At 44.7% G+C, this 20,140-nt stretch overlaps 1 protein-coding gene across 3 annotated transcripts in view; it reads left to right on the top strand.

Moving 5' to 3' along the window:
* Positions 1–5,744: 5,744 nt before the first annotated feature.
* LOC136006180 (ubiquitin-conjugating enzyme E2 R2-like) overlaps positions 5,745–20,140 on the top strand; it is a 65,947-nt gene continuing 51,551 nt past the window's right edge. The window contains exon 1 of one of the 3 annotated variants that reach the window (XM_065664220.1): positions 5,745–5,814. In XM_065664220.1, the coding sequence (XP_065520292.1) occupies positions 5,755–5,814 (60 nt within the window). In that variant the 5' untranslated portion in view covers positions 5,745–5,754. Of the gene's footprint in view, positions 5,815–7,943; positions 8,245–20,140 lie in introns of those variants that run through there. The other 2 variants (XM_065664219.1, XM_065664217.1) reach the window with 2 other exon arrangements.

Genomic DNA, 20,140 nt, shown 5'->3' with positions numbered 1-20,140 from the left:
GTTGAAACAAGAACTGCTGACTGAAAAAGCGAGAGGGGTAGTGCAACCACAAGCTTTACTAGCTGTCACCCAAGCTGCATCAGGGTGGAAGAAGAAAAAAAGAAAAGGGTAATGACACAGCAAACTCCTTGACTGTTAGCACTGTGCAGTTTGCTTCTGCAGTTGCTTCACATTCCTTTTTCATCAGAATGCTTCTGCTTTAAGGAAACGCTTTAACCTGTCTACTTCTCAAGAACTGATAACCTGGGGGAGGGGGTATATTTGTGTCCTCCTACCTACAGGTCCATGGCGGCTGCCTGCAAAGTTTGTCAAGCTGGACAGACAGGTAGAGGAACCTGATGCCTCAGCTACAGGAGCTGACCCTGAATACCCTAAGCAGAATGAGATAGAGGAAGAGAAAAACGAATGATTGCAAAACATCACTTGGGGGCAACTGAAAAGTAACAACTTGAATATGTGTGCTTGTAACGTAGCTATTATTAAAGGCCGTGATTTTGTGTAAAACCACCTGTGTTTACTAGCCAATTGCTAATGAGAAAATACACCTTGTATTGTATGGATTTGTCACTTGTAAAAGAGATGTTAGAGCATGCAAATTTGCAGCAGCTGCTAGAAAATGCTAAGGCAAAAGCTAGAAGGATTCTAATATAATAGTAGTGTTATAAAGCAGGTAATGGAACAAATTAAGAGGGTGGGAGAATTCCACTGGTAGGAAATTTCTTTAGCTGGTCCCCCACTGCCATCAGCATCTTCAACATGCTGCTGCACCCTGTAGTAGTTACTCTGCTAATGTAAATCTGTATGTGCTTTGCCATAGTAGTGACTTGTTACCGGATGAAGCAGGTGAAACTCTGCATTGACAACAAGGTACAAAGACTGAGGTTGGCCAGATGCCTGCTACCACGGTCAAGGGCAAGACTGGGTTGTCCTCTGTGTTTGCCACCAAGAAGAACCTTTAGCTCTGCTGTTGGCTGCAACCCAGCAGGCATGGAGCGGTGGGGACACATGCCATGTCAGACCTTGATGTGAGGGATGGCCTCCCCTGTTATCAGAGGGCCATCCAGGAGAGAAGGGCAGCCTGTGGTTGGCATATGTTGGATATATGATCTAGTCCAAATTCCCTGCTCAAGTAGGGTCATCTAAAGCAGGTATTGATAGTAGATATATAAAACAAAAAAAGGGGAATGCAAGGATTTTCTCCACATGAACATTTAGCAAAAGCACAATTTGTACTAAATTCTTTAAATTTGTCTAGTTTTGATTCTCTTTCCGCAATACAGCGCTTGCGACATCTGGCGGACGATTCCTTGCCCAAACCACCGGTTCTGTATAAAGACCTACATGATAACGAGTGGAAAGGACCAGTGCCATTGCTGACATGGGGTCGAGGATACAGCTGTGTACAGCTATCGACAGGACCATACTGGCTGCCAGTGAAACGTATAAAGCCCCAGAACTCAACAACATAAATAAACAACGACAGAAATCTTTGTAATATCTGTTCTATTATGTGTGACCATGGGTAATGGACAAGTATACTGGGCATATTTACTAAATCCCCCATTATTCCAACCTGTTACATGGTGGGACAGGGAAACACCAATTTTAAATGAAGAAACAACATGGCTTGGTGAAAAATGGATTCCATCCAGTCCTAGTGATTTAAGTGACAATGTAATGTTGAAAAATGCTACATTTTATATGGCTACTCCTCCGATTTGCATTATCACTTTGTTTGATTGCTACGAACAGATATTCGAGACAGAAAGTGTAGAATTAAGTGTTTTATAGGTTGGCTTTTATTTGCTATAATATTGGCTATCATAATATTAGCTGCTGTGTCGACTGATATTGCATCACTAACAAAATCAGTACAAATGGCTCACACTCTTAGCCAGGCTCTGCAAAATGTCACTAATGAATAATTTTGTTAATCTTTTTATGTATTCTAATCTGTGTGCCTTGCTTGCTTCAGTGTCTATAACGACTTATTCATAAATCTATAAACACTGTTCTTAGTAAAACAAAAAGGGGGAGATGTGGGTGACGGGACAGAAATAGTCAATGAAATGGATCCAGGTGTTATTGCCCTGGTCAGGCTTAAGCCTTGGGAATGGTAAAGAAAACACCAGGTGTTATTGCCCTGGTTGGGCTTAAGCCTTGGGAACTGTAAAGAGAATAATGAAGGGTAAAGATCGGTTAGCAAAACAAAGCAGGAGGTTTGCAAGATAAAGCAGGATGTGTGTGATAAACACATAAATGTATTGGCTTTCCCAAATCATAAGTGTTGCCATATGGATATAACTGTATGAGTTCACAAAGCTAGCTAAAGACACAAGATTAGACAACAAGTTGAAAATGACCAGAACTCTTGAGGAAAATGGAGTCACATAGCAAAAGAATTTGTAAAGGTAAAAGAAAAGGGGGGGGGGGGGGGGGGGCTTGATATGAGGAAAGCTAGTGTCTGGAAAATATAGGGTTAAAGTACTTTTAGCTTAACTTCGGTTGAAAATAAAGAACAATGTGTTGTAAGTCTGTGGTGAGATAACAGAATTTAGTGGCCCCACTAAACACGAGGGAATTACTTCACACCATCCTTCTACTTATTAGTTAGTTTAGAGACAGAGCCTCCCAAATATCTGCTAGCTTGGGATACTCCTTGTCTGCCCTTCCTGTTTTGCTTGCAGTAAATTTTGCACGAAGGTCACACAGTTCTAAATCTTTGCCAGCTATTAGAAAAATTACAGATATGGCTGGTTTCAGCTAGTTTTGTGATTACTGGGGCATCCAACTGTGCTAAAGCTGAAAAGTACAGTGAGGAAGACTGCTTACTTCATCTTGAAGACCCCTGCCTGCATAAGGAAGACTACTTACTTCATCCTCAAGACCCCTGCTGACAATCACCAGAGAGCAGTATGCAGATGCCAAGAGAAGGAGACTTATGATAATAATTGCCTTAGTCGTCGTGGGGGACTTTAACTACCCCGATATTTGCTGGAAGACTCACACAGCCAGTCATTCACAGTCTAGGAGGTTCCTCGAGTGCATTGATGATAATTTCTTAATGCAAATGGTGGACGTACCAACTAGGAGAGCAGCGCTGCTAGATTTAGTACTCACCAACAAGGAGGGTTTGGTCGAAGTGGTGACGGTCAATGGCAGCCTTGGCTGCAGTGACCATGAGATGGTGGAGTTTAGGATCCTGTGTGGAAGGAATAGAATATCTAGCAAAGCCACAGTTCTGGATTTCCGAAGGGCCAACTTTGGCCTCTTCAGTCAACTGCTAAGGGAAGTCTCATGGGAAAGTGTACTAGGCGGTAAAGGGGCTCAAGATAGTTGGTTAGCATTCAAGGACCGCTTCTTCCAAGCTCAGGATCGGAGCGTCCCAATGAGTAGGAAGTCAAGTAAGGGATCTAGGAGACCGGCGTGGTTAAACAAGGAGCTGCTGGGCAAACTCAAGTGGAAAAGGAGAATCTATGGATTATGGAAGGAGGGGCTGGCCGCTTGGGAGGAATATAGGGCAGTTGTTAGAGGATGTAGGGAGGCAATTAGGACAGCTAAGGCCTCCTTGGAACTCAATCTTGCTAGTCGGGTTAAAGACAATAGAAAGGGCTTCTTCAAATACATAGCAAATAAAACTAACACAAGAGGCAATATAGGCCCACTGCTGAACGAAGTGGGTACCCTGGAGACAGAGGATATAAAGAAGGCAGAGGTGCTGAATGCCTTCTTTGCCTCTTTCTTTACTCCTGCAGACTCTCCCCTAGGGCCCCGGATTTCTATAGCCCCAGAAGGAGTCAGGACAAAGGAGGAGTTTGCTTTGGTAGATGAGGATTGGGTTAGGGATCAGCTATGCAAACTGGACATCTGTAAATCGATGGGTCCGGATGGAATGCACCCACGGGTGCTGAGGGAGCTGGCGGAGGTCATTGCTAGGCCACTTTCCATCATCTTTGGTAAGTCGTGGGAAACGGGCGAGGTGCCTGAGGATTGGCGGATGGCAAAGGTCACACCAATCTATAAGAAGGGCAAGAAGGAGGACCCGGGTAATTATAGACCGGTCAGCCTTACCTCCATCCCTGGAAAGATGATGGAACAACTTATTCTTGACTCCATCACTAGGCATATCAAGGATGAGGGGGTCATTAAGAACAGCCAACATGGTTTTATGAGGGGGAAGTCATGTATGACCAACCTTATAGCCTTCTATGAGGAAGTGACTAGGTGGAGGGATGATGGTAGAGCGGTAGATGTAGTTTTTCTTGATTTCAGTAAGGCATTTGATACTGTCTCCCACAGCATCCTCATAGATAAGCTAAAGAAGTGTGGGCTTGACGATCAAGTAGTGAGGTGGATCGAGAACTGGTTGAAAGGAAGAAGGCAGAGAGTTGTGGTCAATGGCGCAGAATCTAGCTGGAGGTCTGTGACTAGTGGAGTTCCTCAGGGGTCGGTGCTGGGACCGGTGCTGTTTAATATTTTCATCAATGACCTGGATGAGGGAACTGAGTGCACCCTCAGCAAGTTTGCTGATGACACAAAACTGGGAGGAGTGGCTGACACACCAGAGGACTGTGCTGCCATTCAGCGAGACCTGGACAGGCTGGAGAGTTGGGCGGGGAGAAACTTGATGAAATTCAACAAGGGCAAGTGTAGAGTCTTGCATCTGGGGAAGAACAACCCCATGTACCAGTACAGGTTGGGGGTTGACCTGCTGGAAAGTAGCGAAGGGGAAAGGGACCTGGGGGTGCTAGTGGATAGGAGGATGACCATGAGCCAGCAATGTGCTCTTGCGGCCAAGAAGGCAAATGGCATCTTAGGGTGCATTAGAAAGGGTGTGGTTAGTAGGTCAAGAGAGGTTCTCCTCCCCCTCTACTCAGCCTTGGTGAGGCCGCATCTGGAATACCGCGTCCAGTTCTGGGCCCCTCTGTTCAAGAAGGACAGGGAATTGCTTGAAGGAGTCCAGCGCAGAGCCACAAAGATGATTAAGGGAGTGGAACATCTCCCTTATGAGGAGAGGCTGAGGGAGCTGGGTCTCTTTAGCTTGGAGAAGAGGAGACTGAGGGGTGACCTCATCAATGTTTACAAATATGTGAAGGGTAGGTGTCAGGATGATGGAGCTAGGCTTTTTTCAGTGATATCCAGTGATAGGACAAGGGGCAATGGGTGTAAACTGGAACATAGGAAGTTCCACGTTAACATCAGGAAGAACTTCTTTACTGTAAGAGTGACAGAGCACTGGAACAGGTTGCCCAGGGGGGTTGTGGAGTCTCCTACACTGGAGATATTCAAGGCCCGCCTGGACAAGTTCCTGTGTGATGTACTGTAGGTTACCCTGCTCTTGCAGGGGGGTTGGACTAGATGATCTTTTGAGGTCCCTTCCAACCCTTGGGATTCTGTGATTCTGTGATAAGTTCGTGGAGCTAATTATAATATTCCCCACCAATACGTGGGAATTATGAATATGTATATGGCTAATGCAATAGTGAAAATATATAAACCTATAACAAAGGCTAATCAGTGTGTCTCTGGCTACGGTCACGAGCCCAGCGCTGTTGCTTTTGCTTTATTGACTTTGTCCCTCAATAAAACCTTGTTATCTTGTTTAGAAGAGTGAACTCTTATTTCACAATGTGCAACTCAAAGCCAGACCAAACGATGTAAATATTTGTAACCCTTACTGGTTTTGCTGAATCAGAATGACAAGGAAGTAAGAGTGGAAAATTACTGCTTAGCACTTAGTAGACTATAAAAGGGATGAGTAATAAAGGTCTTCAGATTTCACCAGAATTGGAGTCTGTCTTTGATACACCACAGGTGGGTGGTGAGCAATTGCATTGTGCATCACTTGTGTTTATTGTTTTCTTTTTCTTTTCCCCTTTTAGTTTTATATCCTCTCACTTTTTTATTTCTTTTATCATTATTACTATTGGTGGTAGTGCATGCATTAACATTTCCAGAAATGAAACCCAGATTTGCACCATCTGAGGTTGTACTACATTGCTTTTCCTCCTACTGGATAACTGCATTGTTATTTTATTTATTTTTACAGTGAATAATAATTATATTATTCCTTAACGGCTGGATAAGGAACAGGAGCTCACAAACATCATCTGAGGTGCTTGCTCAGGTTCACAGGTCAATGTACCTTGCCACCTCTGCAAATGTTTTTCTCCCTTAACAGTGTCAGGGAATGGGAGGAAGGATCTGTCCTGGGTTGAGCAGCCGCAGTCATTTTTCTCCTTCTTAGGAGCTAGTACAGTGCTGTGTTTTGATCTTTTGGCCTTGGAACACTGGTGATAACGCCGATGTTTTCAGTTGCTGCTCGAATGTTTGGTCTGGCCAAGGACTTTCTGAGCCTCATGCTCTGCCAGGGAGGAGGGGAGGCTGGGAGGAAGCAGAGACAGGACACCTGACCCAAACTAGCCAAAGAGGTATTCCATACCACAGCACGTCATGCCCAGGATGTAACGGGGAGTTACCCGGAAGGGGTAGAGGGACTGCAGGGTTGGAGGAGGTATCGGTCGGTGCTTGGCTGGGGGGAGTGGGGTGAGTTACTGGTCGGCTGGTGTTGAGGTGTTGTAGTCTTTCCTCTTGTTATTTCCTTTAGCACCATTATTATTGGTGGTAGCAGTAGTGATTTGTGTTATACCTTAGTTACTGGGCTGTTCTTATCTCAAGCCGTGGGAGTTGTATTCTTTTTGATTCTCCTCTCCGTCCCTCCAGGAGCAGGGGGAGGGCAAGAAGGGGGGGAGTGAGCAAAAGAGGTTTATGGTTGGGTTTAAACCACGACAGGATCAAAACTGCATTTTCTTCCTGTAGCAGCTCACACATCTGTGGATTCACACAAAATAACATCCGTGGGAATGATACGCGGATTGACTCCACAACTCGTTAAAGTTGTGAAGTAGGTATGCTTTATTCAGCGCTGGGGTGCATGGGGATCGTTCCTCCAAAGTATGCACACCCAGGGTCGTTTTTCCTTTACATTTATTCCCTTAAGGCATACATATGCATTAGATTACTGATACGCCTATACATATTTAGTATCTGTCCCCGCTTCGTATTATAATGAGCTAGAAGGTCCTTTGCGCCTGCGCAGTGCCCCCCTCTGGTCATGGGCAGGGGTCTCAAGATGAAGTAAATGAGTCTTCCTCTTAAACTTTTCACCTTTTAATCTTCACGCATGGCTTTAGGGTTTGGTCGGTACCTCATCCATAAATCATCAGCTTCTCCCCCTTATCAATAGACCCAGACATTCGCATTTCTTTATCAATAGTTGCTTATCAGTAGAACCAGGCCTCTGTCTCCTCCCCTTATCAGTAGTTTGTGCCTTGTTCTGTTTAGTAAGCATGATAGGTGTTTACAACAGGCAATACTTTTGTTTAAGCAAGGAATTCTTCTAACTCTTATACAATCCCCTGTATTGTTCCCTTGTACACTTATTAACCCTGTATCAGGAAGGGGGTAACTGCCTGTTCCTCTTACTGCTGACTTGGGGTTACTGCAGGATTTTTAGGAGATGCTGGGTCATGCAAGGTCGCCCTTCAGAAACCATCCCTTGTACAAAAAACGCTCTTTTTTGACCGTGAATGTCCGTCAGCACGGCAGCATAAGGAAGCCATCCCCCGCCGTACCCCTGCACAGCACCGCCCCTTCCGTTCCACTTCCACTAGCACCCCAGCACGTGGTTAATCCTCCGCCCCTCGGCCCCCGTGGGGTCGAGGCCTCGCTGGAGGGGAGATGCGGACCTGGCCCGTGGGGTCCGATACAGCGTCAGAAACTTTTCGCCTACATACCTCATAGGGGCTATAGCCGCGAATGCTGCCTCTTTAAGCGCGCCTGTAGGGGCGGGGCGTGTAGCGGGGCGGGGCGTGTAGCTGGGCGTGTCTTGTCGTACGGAGGGGCGGGGCGGGGCAGGGCCGGGCCGGGTCTGGTGCTCAACGCGCTGACGTTAGCGGTGAAGGGGTGTTGTCACAAAAGGAAGTGGTGGTGGTTGTAATTGTCAGTGTGGGGAGAGGTGGAGAGTTGCAGGGCGGCGGCGGCGGCGGCTGCGGCTGCCGCCGCGCCATGGCCCAGCAGCAGATGAGCAGCTCGCAGAAGGCACTTATGCTAGAGCTTAAGTCATTGCAGGAGGAGCCGGTGGAGGGCTTCCGCATCACTCTGGTCGACGAGTCTGACCTCTACAACTGGGAGGTGGCGATTTTCGGGCCTCCCAACACTCTTTACGAGGGCGGCTACTTCAAGGTAGGGGTTTTCTTTGTCGACGGACTGGGTTTCCCACCGCCGCGGTGGTGCTTGGGTGGAGGGTAGCCGTCTTTTGCACCATCTCCTTCGCCGCCTGCTGGGCCTCTTTGTCCTTCTCTCTGGGTTAAGGTTTAAGAGCTTTGTTCCACAAAACCAAAGCATCCTGTAGCTTGGGAAATATTAGACTTGTGTTACGTTCAGTTTGGCCTTATTGATTTGAAGGACGGGAGAGTTTTGCCACAAAGCTTGTAATTTGTAATCAGTTGGCTGGCTTACTCATGTAGGTGTGGTAGGTATGTTCTTTAATTTGCCTCCATTGTTACTTATTCAGGAAGTTGATTTAGGCATGGGTTGGTAACTGGGTCATTTTTGCATCCAAATGGTTTGGCGACCTCTTCCTGTGCTTAAATTACTTCCCTCGTCTTTCCTTCCCCCCCCCCGGAAATCACAGTAGGTCAAAATATTTCTGTTTCGGTTTGGAAGCTCTCTAGACTGTATATTTGTAACTGCTCCTGGAAAGAAGCTGAAGCAGCCTGTGAAATAATCCAGGGATGTGTAGATTCTAGGCAACCAGGATACCTTGGTATTATGAATGCGATATTTTCTTTCATGTCCTTGAACTGTTGTGCCTTTCTCCTAAATTCTTCCGATTGATCTTGTGATACGCTATTGTGAGAGTGGGAGACTAAGGTCTCATGATGTTCTTGCCTTCCTGCAGCAGAGAGATTCCTTTCAGGCAGTGTGGCTGGAGCCTGTCATATGTTGTTTTTGATTCCTCTTTGTGAGGAGCTGTGCATGGTGTGGGGGTCCGTGTGGGGTCTTGTGCTCCTTGTGTTGCTTTGGTAGAACATCCTTAGTTCTGAGTCCCTGAAAAAGTTGTCTTAGACTCCTGTTCTATCTCTAGGGAGAAGGAGTCGTGTTGTCCTGGCAAGTGATGCTCTTGGCTTGCTTTGTATTAAGCCTTCAGGTAAACCTTTATATAAGTTAGACTTGGTGTCCTGGGTTCAGCTGTAGCAGTCATTTTTCTCCTTTTTAGCAGCTGGTGCAGTGCTGTGGTTTTGACTTTATTCTGGGAACAATGCTGATGACACACTGATATTTTGATTTGTTGCTAAATAATGTTTATTCTGATCAGGGATGTTTAGTTTCATGCTCTGCCAGTGAAGAGGGGCACAAGAAGCTGGGAGGAAGCAGAGACAGGATATGTGACCCAAACTAGCCAAAGGGGTATTGCATACTGCAGCACTTCATGCCCAGTAGATCAATCTGGGGCAAGTTACCTGGAAAGCCCAGATAGCTACTTGGGTTGGGCTGGGTGGTGAGCAATTGTATTGTGCATCACTAGTATTTGTTTTCCTTTTCCCCTTTTAGTTATATCGTCTCCCTCCTTTTTATTTCCTTTGTTATTGGTGGTGTTGCTAGTAGTAATAGCAGCAGCTTTGTATTGGTACCTTAGTTACTAGACTGTTCTTATCTCAACCTGTGGGATTTACATTCTTTTGATTCTCCTCCCCGTCTCTCTGGGAGCTTTGGGGGGTGGAGAGAATGGGGATGTGAGTGAGAGAGTGGCTGTATGCTTCCGAGTTACTGGCTGGGCTTAAACCTTGGCACTTGGTTTACTTAACTGTTTAGAGAGAAGTTTAATACTTTAGGCTTTATTTGGTAGAGTCATTTCTATGATATATTCATAGTATATGTAAGGTGAGCACTAGTTCAGATTTTTAAATAGTAGGTTATCAGTCTAATAGGTTATCTAGTACTGGCTATAATAAAGTCAAGTACTTAAAAATTCAAGCACAGCATCTAAGCATATCTTATTAACTAATACAGCATACTCGAATCTGCTGTGGTACTTCAGAGTTTAGGACATCCCAGCTAGATGGAAAGGGCAGCAGCCTTCAGAAGCAACCAATATGTAGATTGGCTTGTATTGGTGGAGATACAAGGAGGAGCAGTCTTGAACTGCAAGCTTCCCTCTATACAATCAGCCTTAAGGTGTACATCTACAGTGGAGGCTGTCATGAGCCTAGGTATGGCTATCCTTATCCCTGTCAGTCTCTGCTTTATCTAATGACTTTTTATGTGGCTATTCAGTATAACTGGGAATAATGTTTTGGACAATCCTTTGCTGAAGCTCTAGACCACCACACTCAAGGAAGGAGTGTTTTATGTACTGGTTAACTCTCATTTGATGCTGGCAAGGCAGAAGTATCTCGGGGTTACTGATGTTAAGTCCTCCAAAGAGGTCCAGTGATAAGAGCAAGTTTCTGGCAGAATCAGTTCTGTTGGGCTACAGGTATTTGCTTGCGATAGGTGACCTTGATTGATATTGATTTGTGTAGGGTTTCTGGGGTTTTTTGTTTGTTTTCTTTTTTTTTTTTTTTTTGTTTGGCTGTCCTGGGTTCAGCAGTAGCAGTCATTTTTCTCCTTCTTAGCAGCTGGTGCAGTGCTGTGTTTTTGACTTTCAGCCTGGGAACAGAGCTGATAACACTGTTTTTAGTTGTTGCTAAGTAATTTTTATTCTGACCAAGGACTTTGTGAGTCTCATGCTCTGCCAGGGAGGAGGGGAAGCAGGGACGAAACAGAGACAGGACACCTGACCCAAGCTAGCCTAAGAGGTCTTCCATACCACAGCATGTCATGCTCAGGATGTACAACTAGGGGCAGTTACCCCAAAGGGTTGTATTCTCTCCCTTTATTTCCCTTATCATTATTATTATTGGTGGTAGCAGCAGTGGTTTGTGTTATACCTTAGTTACTGGACTGTTCTTATGTCAACTCATAGGAGTTACATTCTTTTGATTCTTTTCCCCATCCCTCTGGGAGTGGGGGGGAGGAAGGGAGGGGAGTGAGTGAGTGGGCTGCATGGCAGCTGGGCTTAAACCACAACACTTGTGCATTTGGAGTTTAAGGATGACAGCTGGGTAGACCTTGAATGTCTAAGATGCTGATTTGCTTACAGCTGATTCAGTTATTAAGGGTTTGTGGTGTGGTTGGTGTGGGTTTTTTTTTTTTTTTTGGGGGGGGGGGGTCAGAAGGAAGAATTTTCTCAGAATGAAATACTTCATCTCCAGGTCATAGTGCCAGTTGCCTGTTTCTTAGGTCAGCTGGGAAGGATGTGATGTGATAAGACAGGATCAGAACCTGCTGGGCTATGTGGTATTTCTGAACTGCTTTAAAAAAAAACCAAAGGAATGTGTGGGTTGTGGTGGTTTTTGTTGTTGGGTTTTTTTTTTGGTTTGGTTTGGTTTGGTTTTTACCTGGTTTTGCAGGCAGTGCCTGAGCAGTAGAGAACCACATTGTGCTGCACTTTGCAGAATTATGTGTGAGCATTGCATTAATGCTGGTTTGTTGATGTTGTTTGTTTGTTTTTTTCCGGCTGAGAGACTTCTCTGTGATGTGGCAGGAGAATCATAGAATCATACAACAGTTAGATCATCTTAAGGTCCTTTCCAATCCTATTTCCAACGCCCCTGCCATAGGCAGGGACAACTCACAGTAAACCATGTCACCCACGGCTCTGTCTAACCTGGCCTTGAATGCTGCCAGGGATGGAGCATTCAGAACTTCCCTGGGCAACCCATTCCAGTGTCTCGCCACCCTAACAGGAAAGAACTTCCTCCTTATATCCAATCTAAACTTCCCCTGTTTAAGTTTTAACCCATTACCCCTTGTCCTATCACTACAGTCCCTACTGAAGTGTCCCTCCCCAGCATCCTTATAAGCCCCCTTCAGACACTGGAAGGCTGCTATGAGGTCTCCACACAGCCTTCTCTTTTCTAGGCTGAACAGCCCCAACTTTCTCAGCCTCTCTTCATACCTGAGGTGCTCCAGTCCCCTGATCATCCTTGTGGCCCTGCTCTGGCCTTGTTCCATGTCCTTATGTTGAGGCCACCCAAACTGTACACAGTACTCCAAGTGAGGTCTCATGAGAGCAGAGCAGAGGGGCAGGATCACTTCCTTTGACCTGCTGGTCATGCTCCTTTTGATGCAGCCCAGGATACGGTTGGCTTTCTGGGCTGCAAGAGCACACTGCTGGCTCATGTTCATTTTCTCATTGACCGACACTCCCAAGTCCTTCTCCAGAGGGCTGCTCTGAATCTCTTCTTTGCCCATCCTGTAGCTGTGCCTGGGATTGCTCCGACCCAGGTGTAGGACCTTGCGCTTGGCATGGTTAAACTTCATGAGGTTGGCACTGGCCCACCTCTCAAGCATGTCAAGGTCTTTCTGGATGGCATTCTTTCCCTTCAGCATATGAACTGAACCACACAGCTCAGTGTCATCGGCAAACTCGCTGAGGGCGCATTCTATCCCGCTGTCCATGTTGAACATCTTGGTCGGTGACAAGACTGGTGACAAGACTGATCCCTGAGGGACACCACTTGTTACTGGTCTCCAGCTGGACATTGAGCCATTGACCACCACTCTTTGTGTGTGGCTATCCAGCCAGTCCTTTATCCACTGAGTGGCACAGAGGTGAGACTGACTGGTCTGTAATTCCCCGGGTCTTCCATTCTCCCCTTCTTGAAAATAGGGGTTATCTTTCTCTTTTTCCAGTCATCGGGAACTTCACATCACTGCCATGATTTTTCCAATATGATGGACAGTAGCTTAGCAACTTCATTTGCCAGCTCCTTCAGGACCCGCAGATGGATTTATCAGGTCCTATGGACTTGTGCACATTCAGGTTCTTAAGATTATCTTGAACCAGATCCTCTCCTACAGTGGGCCTAAGGTCTTCATTCTCCCAGTCCCTGCATCTGCCTTCCTTGGGTGGTGTGATCAGAGCATTTGCCAGTGAAGACTGTTGCAAAGAAGTCACTAGTAACCTCAGCCTTCTCCAAATCTTGTTTGTCTTTTATTTGAAAAACTTCACGTTTAGTTCTGGCAGCTGATACTTAAATGGGGACCACAGCAGCAAAGGCTATTAAGCTGTAATTTGGTGGTGATATGTGCTATTTGAGATATATTTCACTGGCTGAGGGTTGTGTTTGGTGGAACTTTAGCCACCTTGGTTGACTGTTTATTGGTCTAATTGCACTGAAATCCAGTGGATTACTTTGATGTTTGGGCTGTCAAAGCCTGGAGGCTGGTAAATCTCTGCCCATTGCTTTGATCAAGCAATGGTTTTTGAATGCTTGTAGTACTATTAGGTGGTGCTTCCTGATTTACTTGAAGGTACTTGTTTGGTTAAGTTGCAGGTTTGTGTCCCAATTTTTGATTGTGGTTTGTGGTGTCCCCCCTTCTGTTTTTTGTAGTTGATTGGTATTCTTGTGCTGGGAGCTGATATTTTGGTCAAGGTGCAAGTGAGAAACTGAACTTTATTATGAAATACATTGAACTACCCAGAAGCATGGCTTGACCAAGTATGCCGTGTCAAGCATGTTTAATGTAGAGCAAGAGTCAGTATTCAAAGCTTCTTTGTTTTAGGCTGGTTAGATGAAAATGAATACACTTAACATGAAAGGAAATGAATTAACTATTGTTGGAGCTGCTGTTTGATAGATCAGGCAACTTCATAAGGTATTTTTCTACTTAAACAAGCAAGTATTAATAGATGTTGGAGGGGGGCAAACCCAAGCATTATGCTTTGTTTTCCCAAGTAATATGGGGGCTAAATACATCTGAAGGCATTGTTTTCCTTGCTTTTTGTAACTCATTAACCTGTGCTGTTTAGAGTTCTGTATTGTTGGATTCAGCTCTTTCTGAATTATTTTTTTAATTTAAAAGCAATTGGTAATGTGGAAGTCTTTTAGCAGTGACTTGATATGGAACTTACAGATAACTGATGGGCAAGCATGAGCAACATGCTTAAAAATTTGGTATTGTAGGCTACTTCCTAGACAGCTTAAAATTAAGAAGTTGTAACTAGTAGAACACTTAAGTCCACAAATATTTCTTGGTGTCAAGGGAAAGAAAATGTTGTACTCTAAGCTCAAAAAGCTGCCTTCTGCATTGCAAGGTACTGTGGAGTTTCATTATATATACTTAATTTTACAGTTCTGTTGCCTTTGGGTATCATAGATGCTAATAAACAGAGTATGGAGAGGTGCAGTAAAGGGATATGGAACTGCAGGTGAATAGAGCCTGGAGTTGTTTGCTTTGGGTCTGAGGAGCTCCCATTCAGAGCAGGTTATCTCCAAAGTAAAAATGATGCTAAGCTACCTGCAGGCAGGGAGGCAAGAAATGCCTGATGTTGGCTTACTGATCATAAGTACAGTTAGGATCTCTCTCAGGCCTGGGGAATGCCTAATTGGCTCTGCTGTTGCATGTAGTTTTTTGGATAGTTATGTCTGTGAGCCCTGCAGAACCCCCAGACAACATGCCTAAGCCTGTAGTTTGTATTGGACAGCTGCATAGCCTTAGGAGGCAATGGGCAGGGTAATGGTGGTAGCCAGATCGGCCTTTTTTTTATCTAGGGCTCCTGTGATCCAAGTAGGGTTATTGTGCATGCAAAAATGCACAGATGGGGATTTCTAGTTCTATTAGTACTTGAAAATACAAGGTCATATGCAATTAGTTCCTGTTGTATGGCCAAAGGAGAACTGTAGCACAACCTACCTCTGCCATTAGAATAAAAATGGAAAGCTTTCCATTTGGAAGGACTGAGCACTGTTGGTTTGCATAATTTTTCCATGCTTTGCTTCCATCCATGAGTGTGCACAGAATGATCTGTGGGTAAGGATAATCTTTTTTTTTTTTTTTTCCTTGTCTTGATAACATTGTAAGGTTCCATGGGGAAAAAGCCCTAGAGGGTAGGGGTGCCTAAGACTGATGGTTAATATCCAAGGATCACCTGCTCCAAGCTCAGGAATGTCTTACCCCCACTAGAAGGAAATGGGGCAGGAGGGCCAGGAGGCCTCCATGGATGGGTATGGTATCTTTGAGGCAAACGGAGATTTAAAAAAAAAAAAAAAAAAAAAACAAAAAAAACCAAAACACCAACACCCTTCTTGCCTGACTAATGGGAAACACTGGACACCCCCTACTTGCCCAGGAGGTAGAAATGTTCCGAATAAAAGGCAAGGGTTGTGAACACTGGGGTGGTGAAAGGGTGTTCCTAAAGATTTAATGGATGGATTACCCACTGATAAATTGGAAAAGCTGGTGTTAGAGTGGCCCAAAGTAACCCCCATGGGCCCTAAAGGAAAGGAAAAATGTGGAAGGCCCCAGTGCCCACACCACTAACTAGCTCCACCCCTTGATTGTGAGCAGAGGGGTAGAGTGTGGCCATATATTTGACAGCTCACTGAAAATAATAAAGGTGAATTACTTGTTTTGTGGGAACTGATTTGGTGCCACTTTTTTCACTTGCTTTGTATGTTTTGTATGATCTCATAGAGAACTCCACTCATAATGCTATTGCTAATTGCTAATTGTCCCACAATATTTCACAATTTTGTTAAGATGGTTAACATCCCACTCCTTGGTTGGGAGTGAGGGAATTAGAAAAGGTGATTGTAAATATATCTGCAGTAATTAAAAACATTGAAAGTGAAATTATAGATGCTATACAGGCATTACGGATCGAGGTATCGAGCCTATCTATTGCAAAACTATATGACACTTGACTTGCTATTAGCTTCCCAAGGAGGTGTTTGTACAATTGTAAATACAAGCTGCTGCACATACATGGATCAGAGCAGCAAAATATCTACAGATTTGTCTGTTCCCCAATTTCAGCCAAATCTTGCACCAAGTCACTAGAGATGATACCACATGGGTTTTGAAGAATTATGGTACAAACTTACCTCTTGGCTACCAAATTGGACATAGTTAAAGAATTGGTAATAATTATTATAGTAATAAATTGTGTTTGTACCGTAGCAGGCATAATTCAATGTTGCTGTGTGTTCTGTGTTTCAGAATTAAATATGGGAAAATGAGATGAGGCTTATAGGATATCCGTGTATCCTGTAAGCCTCAAAGGGGGGAATTGTGAGCTGAAATGCCAAGTTGTAAATTAAAAAACACTCTGTTAATTGTAAGCTGTAAATTGGGACTGCTCTGTTGAAAGCAAGATGGGGCTGGTTTTTCAAGGTAATGAACAAATCGGAGCAAAGTGACCTAAAGCATGGATGTAGTTGTTAAATAATTCAGAGAAGTCTTTCGTGACAATTTCACTTACTGCATTAGTGCTAAAAGTCAGAAGCTAGATAACATTTAATTGACCTCACATAAGAAAACAAAATAAACCAAGTAGTTCCACCTGGGTATCATCCCATGTAGCTGAAAGCACAAATCTTAACAAAGAGGTGTCCCTGCTTTGGGGAGGAGAGAGGAGCAAGCCTGTCATCTTGTTTGCAGTGTGGGGTCATATTCTTGTCCTTCCTTGTGCAGGAGTTAAAATGCCCAATTTCTACTTTTTAGAGAAGTGGAGGTGATACTATAGTGAAATTATTTATTGCCCTCACAGGCTGGGTGGTAGGGGTAGCTGCTTTCTCACTGTGGTGTAATTTTCTGTGTAAATGAGAGAGAAGGTGAGTCTGGACTAGGTAATGGCCAGGCACTGTGTTCATGGGACCCAAGGGCAGAACAGACCTGTGAAACCATAGCATCACTTCCTCTTCCACCCTGCTGACCCAGATAATCTGGCCTTCAGCAGCCATATCAGGGACTTGCAGCTTTTTATTCCCTTCAGTACATCTCTCAAGGCTTCAGGCCTCATTCCCACAGTTGTGATTTCAGAAACTGCTGCAGCTAAGGCCTCATCCGTACACGCTAGGAAGGTGAGTCTCTATGCTTGGAAGGGACTTTTGTTTTGTTAGACTATTTTTATGTGATATCTAACTTGTTCAACTGCAGTAATGCAGACAAACTAAGGATGACAAAAGTTAGTCTGAACCTGAAGCCTATTAATGCTTGCTTGGCATACTGAATTTGGGTCATAATTTGCATATTAATAACTAAATGATGTCAACTTGAAATAAGAGGATTATCTGAAATCAGTTCCTTGCCAGGAAAGACCTGTGTCTGTTGCTAGATGCTCATATGGTCAACCAAACATTGTCTTCTACTAGGTAACAGGTAACAAGCTTTCTTTGGTACATGTTTAGTTCAGCTTTGGTAAAGCAATTAAGTACTGCCATGTCACATTTATTCTGAACAGGAGATGCTACAATTAGGTGAAAGGAATGCACAATCTAGAATCTGTTAGGCCCTTTGTGTGGATGAAGAGTGTCACTTGAGAATAGTCTGCAGATGCTGCACACCAGATGAAAGAGTCTGTGCGATGCATTCTAGATCTGTTGGTGCTCATTTGAAGCACACGGGGTTAGGATTGGAAAAGTCATGTAAAACCATGGGTGGTTTGTATAGCTTTGGAGCCAAAATCTTCTTTGACAACAGTAAGAGGTGGTATAATTTTGTGAGCAGGATAGGGACTTCTATTTGTAATGGATTCATACACATGACCCTGGATAAATTCATTTTACATTAAAATTTTAATTTTATTCAGTCTCCAGGCAGCTCCTGAGACTAGATGGAGTGGGAAGAGCCAGGGACATACAAATGTGGTGTTTTGTTTATTCATGGCTTAAACCTCTGAGTGCCAAACTGCTTGGCAGTGTGTGTGCCCTCTTTCAGACAAACACAATCTGTGTGTCACTGGGCAAATAGCAGCAGAGGTGATGATGATGATGATGACTTGATTAATTGAAATCTTCAAGCACACCTGGCTCAGATTTAACTTCTCTGGCCCTTTATTCTTTGTCCCAGCCCCCCCCCCCCCCCCATTCCAATGGTTCTTCAAGACAGGTATGGCCCATCCTCATTCACCTGATGGGGAAACTGAGGCAGGGCAGGGATTGCTGGGGTGCAGCAGAGCTGACATGGGCATTTGGGAAGCTCCCTTACAGTTTTCCACTTTTCTCTTGCTTCCCATGGAAATGGAGATTATGCAACTCTGTCTGTCCCTCTGCCAGATCCCTCCTTGTTTATGGTTTTGAACCTGGGGGTCAGGTTCACCCTCAGATGTGTGTATTTCAGGAATGTTTTGTGGAATTAGGTAGCTCAGCTGGGAGGAGGAGAAAGACCAAAGTCTTCCTCTACTGGGAGGAAGATAGCAGGGTGTGCTGAACCTCATGACTAGCCACCTGAGACCCCACATGAGAGGGTGCTACCAGAAATCGGCTTCGAAGCTCTGCTGCTCCAGGAACACCTTGCAAAAATCTTACCCTGTAGGTTTTGAGGCTTTTCTCCTGGGCCTCCTTCTCTGCAGGTATGAGTCCCAACCATGGGGTGTTTTGGGATGGACAGAAAGGAGCACTCTGGCTTTGGGCTGGGATGAACCTCTTTTCCCCAGCCCCTAGAGCCCCTGCAAGGCTGCTCTGTGAGCCAGAGCTGTCACCTGCTAAGCTCAGAGATATTTTCCCCATCAGGGAAGACCTTATTGAGGATCTACATGAGGGTCCTTCCACCAAAACAAAAACTGGGCACTAGCTTTGGGAAATCTAGGCAAATCTGCTTTGATACCCCTTAGACTGGTTTGAGCTCAAAGGGAAGGATTTACATGTCCATAGACACCCGGGAGCAATATGCCTTGAGATGAGTTGGGGAACATGGGGTGAGGACAGTTGCCACCTGAAGGTGCTGAAGGCTGCAGAGGGAGCTGAGGGCTTTCTGCTGTCTAACCTTCAGGTGGACCCAGGGTGACAGGCATGCTTGAAACTCACAGCTGTCCCATTAGGTATATTTTTATAATGTCATAGTCAACTAAATCTGTAGGTAGAAAGTAGTTTGCTTTTTATTTATAGCACATAGGAAAGCTTTCTTCCAAAACAAATTCAACTTGTATGTTTACAGTATTTAAATTTGGAATAGCTGAAGAAATTAAATGAATAGCTTTCAAACTGTTTAAGCACAAAAGCAAAAAGTTTTTGGTTTTGTTGTTTTTTTTTTTTTTTTAATAAGAACTTCTGCTTATTCCTGTTCTGTTGTTTTTTGTTTTTTTTTAATAAAAACCTGAACAATTTCCTGAAGCACCCCAGCACAGATCCTGATGTACTGACAAGTCACACTCCTCTGCACAGTCTGTGTCCATGAGGCAGCTGCAGCAATTCTCTAAGAGCAAAATGTAAAGCTCGGGTTGTGTAAATGTCCTGGGTTCAGCAGTAGCAGTTATTTTTCTCCTTCTTAGTAGCTAGTGCAGTGCTATATTTTAATTTTTTTGGCCTGGGAACAGTGCTGATAATGCCGATGTTTTTCGTTGCTGCTCAAATGTTTGGTCTGGCCAAGGACTTTGTGAGCCTCATGCTCTGCCAGGGAGGAGGGGAGGCTGGGAGGAAGCAGAGACAGGACACCTGACCCAAACTGACCAAAGAAATATTCCGTACCACAGCACGTCATGCCCAGGATGTAACTGGGAGTTACCCAGAAGGGCTAGGACTGCAGGGTTGGAGGAGGTATCAGTTGGTGCTCGGCTGGGGGAGTGGGGTGAGTTATTGGTCGGCTGGTGTTGAGGTGTTGTATTCTTTCCTCTTGTTATTTCCTTTATCATTATTATCATTGGTGGTAGCAGTAGTGATTTGTGTTATACCTTAGTTACTGGGCTGTTCTTATCTCAACCCGTGGGAGTTGCATTCTTTTTGATTCTCTTCTCCGTCCCTCTAGGAGCAGGGGGAGGGCAAGAAGGGGGGGAAGTGAGCAAATGAGGTTTGTGGTTGGGTTTAAACCATGACAGTAACTTAACATGGGGGAGGAGGGGGACGTTCCTGGTGTTTTGGTGTCTTGGGTTCAGCTGTAGTAGTTATTTTTCTCCTTCTTAGTAGCTGGTGCAGTGCTGTGATTTTTACTTTCTTCTGGGAACAATGCTGATAACACACCGATGCTTTTAGTTATTAAGTAATGCTTACCCCGATCATGGACTTTTCAGTCTCATGTTCTGCCAGTGAGTAGG

Source organism: Lathamus discolor (genome assembly GCF_037157495.1).
Source record: "Lathamus discolor isolate bLatDis1 chromosome W unlocalized genomic scaffold, bLatDis1.hap1 SUPER_W_unloc_1, whole genome shotgun sequence".
NCBI classification, from domain to species: domain Eukaryota; kingdom Metazoa; phylum Chordata; class Aves; order Psittaciformes; family Psittacidae; genus Lathamus; species Lathamus discolor.
The sequence above is the reverse complement of the archived record's forward strand: the minus strand, read 5'-3'. Positions and strand labels throughout refer to the sequence as shown.